The sequence below is a fragment of the Condylura cristata genome, unplaced genomic scaffold, assembly GCF_000260355.1.
Source record: "Condylura cristata isolate star-nosed mole 26May11 unplaced genomic scaffold, ConCri1.0 scaffold00023, whole genome shotgun sequence".
In the NCBI taxonomy this organism is placed as follows: Eukaryota; Metazoa; Chordata; class Mammalia; order Eulipotyphla; family Talpidae; genus Condylura; species Condylura cristata.
Window position 1 is genome coordinate 24,603,301 of NW_004567124.1, and position 6,921 is coordinate 24,610,221.

The following is a 6,921-nucleotide window of genomic DNA, read 5'->3' on the forward strand; positions in this document are numbered from 1 at the left end:
TGTGTACATGTACATTTTTTTTAATCTACTCATGTCACTGGGCACTTAGGTTGTTTCCATGCTTTAGATATTGTAAACAGTGCTGCAGTGAATACAGGAATGCATATATCCCTTTAATTTAATGTTTTTGCATTCTTGGATACCTAGAAGAGGACTTGCTAGAGGCTACAGTAGAATATTTTGTGAAACCTCCATACTATTTTCCATAGGGGCTAGATCAGTCTACATTCCCACTCACTGTAAACAAAGACTTCTTTTTCTCCACATCTTTGCCAACACTTAATAATTGTTCTTTTTGACATGGGCTGATCTAACATGAGGTGGTATTTCACTGTGATTTTTATTTTCATTTCCCTGATGAATAATAATAATGAACATGTGTTCACGTGCCTCTTGACCATCAGTATATCCTCTTTGGAAAGTGACTGTTTAGTTCTTCTAAGACTCATTGTGTGAATTTGGGCAGATCAGGTACCCTGTCCAGGTCTAAATTTCCTCAACTATAAAAGTATAAAATCCACCTTTTATGTTGAAGGAGTTGAATCAGATAAAATAAAGAGAGGGTCAGGCCACTAGCAGAATAGATTTTTTTTTTTAAACTTTGAGGGTCAGTGAGGCTTATGGAAATAGCAGACAGTTTAGAGCTGGACAGTCTTGGCTTTGAGTCCTGCCAGCACTTACAGCTAAGTGATTTGGATCAATCTTGTAACCATTCTGTAACTTAATTTCCTTATTTATAAAATGTAGTAAGACCGATTTTACAGATTTTGAGAGATGACCAATGATATGACAGAATCAACAGATACATAAAGCTCCTCTCAGCAGAGCTTGCAGTTCACTTGTTTTTAAGGCCCACATTTGCTGACACTTGATCTATTTACTTAAATACTCACCACTAAGACCAGGAAGTGCTATAGCACTAAGGAATTTGAATCTTTTTAAAAATTAAGATTTTATTGATTTGCCCCTTGTTTGCAATAATGAATAATTTCAGAAGCACAACTTCATGCCTCCACCATCTCCAAATGTTCTTCTGCCCACCACCAAACCCCACTGCCCACATCTGTGACCTCTGTGCTCTTCTTCCTTCCCTCTTTCCCCACCAGAGACCAACAGTTTCCAGAGACTCAGAGCAATTTTGTTGAGTTTTGGCAATTTATATTCCACAATGACAAATCATGTTGTTTTTCACTTTATGACTTATTATCTTACTTAGTATAATCACCTCAAGACCCCTCCATATTTTCCCAACTGTCACGATTTCATATTTTTTAATGACTTAGTAATTTCCAATGATTAGGCATGCCACAATTTACCCAGTCATCTTTTACAGGCATCTAGGTTGATTCTATGTCTTAGCTACTGTGAATAATACTACTATGAATATACAGCATAATCTTTTTGTATCAATTTTTGCATATCCCTGGAATAAATACCTAACAGTGGTGTTGCTGGATCATATGGTATTTCCATTTTTAATTTCTTAAAGAATTTCCACACTGTTTTCCACAGAGACTGGAAATTTACAGGGAATTTAAATTTGAAACTATCTTTTGAGGCTATAAAATAAACATAAAAAGAGGAAGGTAGGATGACAAAGGGCAATGAAAGGGACGCATGGGCCCAGTATTGCTTTAACTACCTGTATATCCTGATATAAGTCTGTGGCTATATCTGTAACTTAAGGGAGTTGGTCTAGACTAGTGGGTAGTATCTGGAAACTTTTAAAAAAAGATTTATTCATTGATGCATACAAAACAGGGATATAGGTCAGAGGTGCAGGGGTGGTAAGAGGATTCACCAAAGACAGAGCAGGGAGAAGAACAGGCAGATCAACAAGCAGAGGGCAAGACAGAGGTCTGCTGTGCCCCGTGGGTCACCTCTGGGGCCGGGGATTGAGCTCGCATTGAAATGGCTGTGGCTAGCTTGCAGTGCTGCATCCTAACCTGTTGGGCCACTAGGGAGGACCCTGGAAACATTTTTGATGGTCACCAACTAGTAGGTAGAGAGGCAGAATGCTCCTAAACAACCTATGATGCACAGGACAGATCCTCACAACAACAAATTATCCAGTGAAAATATCAATAGTGCTGATGCTGAGAATCCCCAATCTAGATGACAGCTAAGTTCCCTTTATGCTCTACCATTTTAAGAAAAAAAGATGAGGCTGCACCAACACCAAACAGATGACATTCTTGCTAATATCAATCAATCAACAGCTTCTTATGCTGCTGCTCAAATCTCATTAAGGCTGAGTGGGGTAGAGTTGAATATTTCCCTTAGCCATTTGGATACTGTGAAATCAGTGCAAATTTCTGAGAGTGCTAACGGTCCTTTCTTTACCATAGGAAGAGACCCAAAGATGATGAAAGCACAGTTTTCTGGGGGCCTGGCTTCTCACCTTTGCAATTAGAATCAGCATTCCCAAAGCCAGGAGATTTCTTTTGGGAAATATGATTGAAGTAAGTCTGGATCAAGATCACAAGAAAATGTGATACAACAGCAGAGATGAGCATCAACTACTTTAGGTTAAGTGAAAAACAAACCTAAAAGATAACATAATGGTTTTATTTCAATTATATGACAAAACTGTAGGTCCAGAAAACAGATCAGTAGTTCCCAGAAAGCAGTTACTATACTGCTTTGTAATTTGACTACAGAGAGACTTGAAAAGATTTTAGGGATAACGGACTGTTTTATATACTAATTATAGTGTCAGCCACACAACTGTAATTTTTTCAAAACTTATAGTACTGTACACTAAAATGATATATTTTTACACTGTCTACATTATACTTCAGTAAAACTCATCCCTCTTCCCTCACCTGCCTAAATGTGATCACACATACTGTAAAAAGGATTACTGTACTGTATAGCAGTCAGCCTCTCGTATCCATGGTGACCTCAGTCACAGCGATCAGTGTGAAGTCCAGGTTCTCATTTCTATGTTAAAACAATGGATCCCTCTCACCAGATCTCATGGATAGGAGTCCTGTCCCTCTTTGCAACCTTTGGCCCTACTCTGCCTGTGACAGAGAGGTTCCTTTCCTTCTCTATTATCCTGATGTCCCGTCAAACCAATGAGTGCTTTAGACAATAAATAAACAAGCCAAAACAAACCCCTGGAGATACTAGTTTTATCTTTCAGCACAGACTTCCTGTCATTGGGTCTTTTCACTGAACTTCAAATAAGGCAACAAAAGCAGAAGCATATTTATGACTTTCCACTCAATTATTTTTATACATTCAAGTTACATAAATGTATAACATATGCCTCGCACCAAGCTCATTCCCAAGCTTATTTGATATAGATAGATCATATGGTAGATAGATCATATAGGTAGATAAGATATGTAGTTCTGCTATTTACACAGACAGACAGACAGACACACCCCTTTCCTTTGATCTATCAAAGGTTATTGGTGTCTTAAAGAGTAAAAGTTTATTCAAATGTATAGAACAGAGCTAGGAATGTTATCACCAGGAGAATTGAAATAACCATCAAAATGCTCATACTGCTATTACACCACTGTCTTCTATGCCAAACAGTTACAACTGTGAACTGCTGTAGGAATCCCACCCTCTTACTGAGAGTCAGTTCCTTCCTTGTCTCTTCTTGATGGATTTCAGTGGAACTGTTACACATACCAGCAACCAGATACTTCATGCTGGATAAAGAGCAGGACCACAAGACAAGCCTGGACCTGCCGGTGTCCTCATCCATCCCAAGGATGGAGAAGACCTGCTAGGACCAGGTATATATATATCATGTATATATATATCATTGGTGCTTATTTTCTGCTGAGCACTGACAGGAAACATATTTTGACTACAAAGTAGGGGCTAAGTATTATAACAGAAGGGTCCAACAGAGACAAGAAAGCCATGTGGTCAAGAGTCTTGTCTCTACATGCACTCCTAAGCAAGAAAAAAAAATGGAGTGATCACACTTCCATGGTTTAGAGCTATCCAACCATCTTCAGAAGTCTGCATTAGCAGAAAAATTAGTATTGTTCTCTAAGTCACTCAAACATAATAATGTTGTTCCTTGGGGTTACCTTTTATAAAAGACTAAAAAACTTAGAAGAAAACATGTTTTGGCTCTTTATTCAAAAGTATACAGATGAAAACACAAAGTCATCCAAAGTTCCCTGACACAAGCTATGCAAGTTCTGTCAACTGACAAATTCCAGATGGAAGGGAAAGCTGAAAAAACTCAGCATTTCCATTGCTAACTTATGTTACAACCTCCCTTTTTTGTATAATCATAATATCAAAAATATTCTGAGCAACCAGCAGCTTGCAACTGGCTTGCCTTAGCTACATAAATTGGCTACCTGGCCAGGGCAAAGTACTAGCCACCTCAGGGCAGGAAATTCCTGTCTCGATAGACAAAAGGCAAACTCCAGAGATAAGACTCCCCAGAGCATCAAGACTCCTGGGGAGCTTCCTTGGTCTTTTGAAACAAAAAGCAAACTTCTGATAAACTCCCAGGGTATAAGGACTCATGGACAATTTCCTAACATTATTGACACAGGTTTAGCTTAATGTATGACTATGTGACTTCCTCTTAATTTGCCCTTTTCTTAAACAATCTTTAACTACTCTCTGCTAGTCTTAACCTTTTCCTAAAACAAACACTAACTACTCTGCTAGCCTTAAACTAATCATTAGCTTCTCTTTAGACAATCACTGATGACTCTAATGCGATTTATTCCTTCCCTAAGACCCTAACAATCCTTTGCTAACAGCTCATCCTTTCCCAGACCCCTTATCCTTTGAGTTATAGTTAAACATCCATGACAGTTATCACAAATGTGTATAATGTAGTATAGTGGCCATTCTTCCTTGAGAATGTTTTGTTCCCCTCTTCCTTGAGAATGTTTATGGTAATTTATGGCGATTTCTCATTAACTTACCTTATGCATTATTGTAATTAACTACTTGCTACACAGTATAAATAAATACCTGTTGAGAAAATGAGCAGGAAGACTTGCACCCAACTCCCATTCCCGTATCTTCCTTGCTCCTGCTCCCTTTTCGTCCTTTTTGGAATCTCCACACACTGATGCTGGATCCCACCTAAAGACCCTGTCCCCTGCAGTGTGTTGAAGCCAGTCCCCAACAGTTTCCCTCAAATATTCCCATTTCCAAAACACATATTCCTCTAAGGCATTTTCTTTCTTTTTTAAGTATGATGATATTGACCTAAGAAAGGCCAAGATAATTTTTCTAATTTTAGGATTTTCACAGAAAGAATCCTGGTAGCAATAAGGGTGAAGGCAAGGATTGCTGGACACCCTGGGCCAACATGATATTCAACAGAGCTCAACCCAGAACAATGCTTCTGTCTCACAGAAGCAGAAAGCAGTCCTATAGACCCACCTGGCCAGCCCTGCTGCCAGAAACCTGTAGAGAATTCCACACAAGATGGGCAACAAGCAATCTTAGCTGCCAAAGCCTTGGCTGGACTTCAGGTAAGTAGAATTCAACTCTTACATACCATCAGGGGCAGACTACCTTACCCCTCCCTGTTCTTTTACACTAAATCTGTGCACAAGCAAAGCCCAAAGCTCAAAGAAGGGAATGGCCACTAGGATTCCTGAGCCCTCAAGCAAAGCCCAAAGCTCAAAGAAGGGAATGGCCACTAGGATTCCTGAGCCCTCAAGCAAAGCCCAAAGCTCAAAGAAGGGAATGGCCACTAGGATTCCTGAGCCCTCATGCTGCATACAGCACCAGACTACCTCTGAGATAGGTGAACCATTTACCTGCATGGGAGAGGAATACTACCGGAACTAACTTGTACCCACCTGAATTGTGCTGAGGCTTAAGTGTAAACAGACACTAGCCAACTTGAGCACTGAGCATGCAGCCTTTCCTCATCTCCTTTGCTCTTTCTGTAGCCAGTGCCTCTCACCACCTCTTCTCAGATCAAAACATCATTAGTTTCTGACAAAATTATCATTAGAAATTACCGGGGCCCAGATTCCACATTAATTGCCTGATAACTATATAGTTAGGAAGAACTGAGCATAATGAAGGAAAAATAATATTACCACATCCTGAGAAGCATACTGGGGGTCCTCTGGGTTGACTGACCAGTAGCAGTAATCAAAGCCAAATGCCACAATCTTCTCTCGGGAGTCACCAAAGCTGTCCAGTCGACTGTCCACCTAAAGTCAAACACAAGATTAATGTCTTCTCCATTAAAATATTAGAGTCTAGGGCCTCACTGGTGGTGCAAGGAGTTAAGTCTCAGCACTATAAGCTATCTGCAGCAAGAGTTTGATATCCAGCAAGGAAGCCGACCCTCAACAGAGCTCTCATGTCTCACCTACTACTTCCCTCAGCAGTGTTTCAGTGGATCTGCCTGTTTTGTTCCTCACTCTGTCTCTGGTGAATCCTCCCCTGTCTGCACACCTCTAGCCTACATCCCAACTCTATATACATAAATAAATAGAATGCATTTATCTATAAAAAAAAATCAGAGTATAGCCAGTGGTATTTGATTCCTCTTTGCTAGACAGAGACCTGTGCTGTTGTAAGAATCGTTATGATAAAGATTGCTGAAAAAGAAAAAAATCCCCTTGACCTCATTTCATTTAGCACAAATAGAGGCCCAGAGAGTTAAATCTGTCTATCACATTATCATATACCTGCCTACATATGAACAAGCCACCTGAGGCATAGGAAAGGTTGGGAGAGGAAGTCTTTCCCATTCTGGGCACCTTCTTATCACTGCCTTTTATTCCGTAAGTATTATCTCTAAGTCGATGATACCACAAGTAGTTTAAACCCTGGGTCTGGCGGACTCTATCAACCTAGGACTTTCACAGGAGGCCTCACTGAGGGATTATCAGTGGATTAGAAATCACATTGGACAGAAGAAGTAGGATCAATCCAACTGCCCAATGCAGATGA

At 39.9% G+C, this 6,921-nt stretch overlaps 1 protein-coding gene across 1 annotated transcript in view; it reads right to left on the reverse strand.

Moving 5' to 3' along the window:
* Positions 1 to 6,921, reverse strand: part of STARD9 (StAR-related lipid transfer (START) domain containing 9) — a 103,798-nt gene that overhangs the window by 85,586 nt on the left and 11,291 nt on the right. The window contains exon 3 of the mRNA XM_004687551.2: positions 6,057 to 6,173. Within this exon, the coding sequence (XP_004687608.1) occupies positions 6,057 to 6,173 (117 nt within the window). The remainder of the gene's footprint in view (positions 1 to 6,056; positions 6,174 to 6,921) is intronic.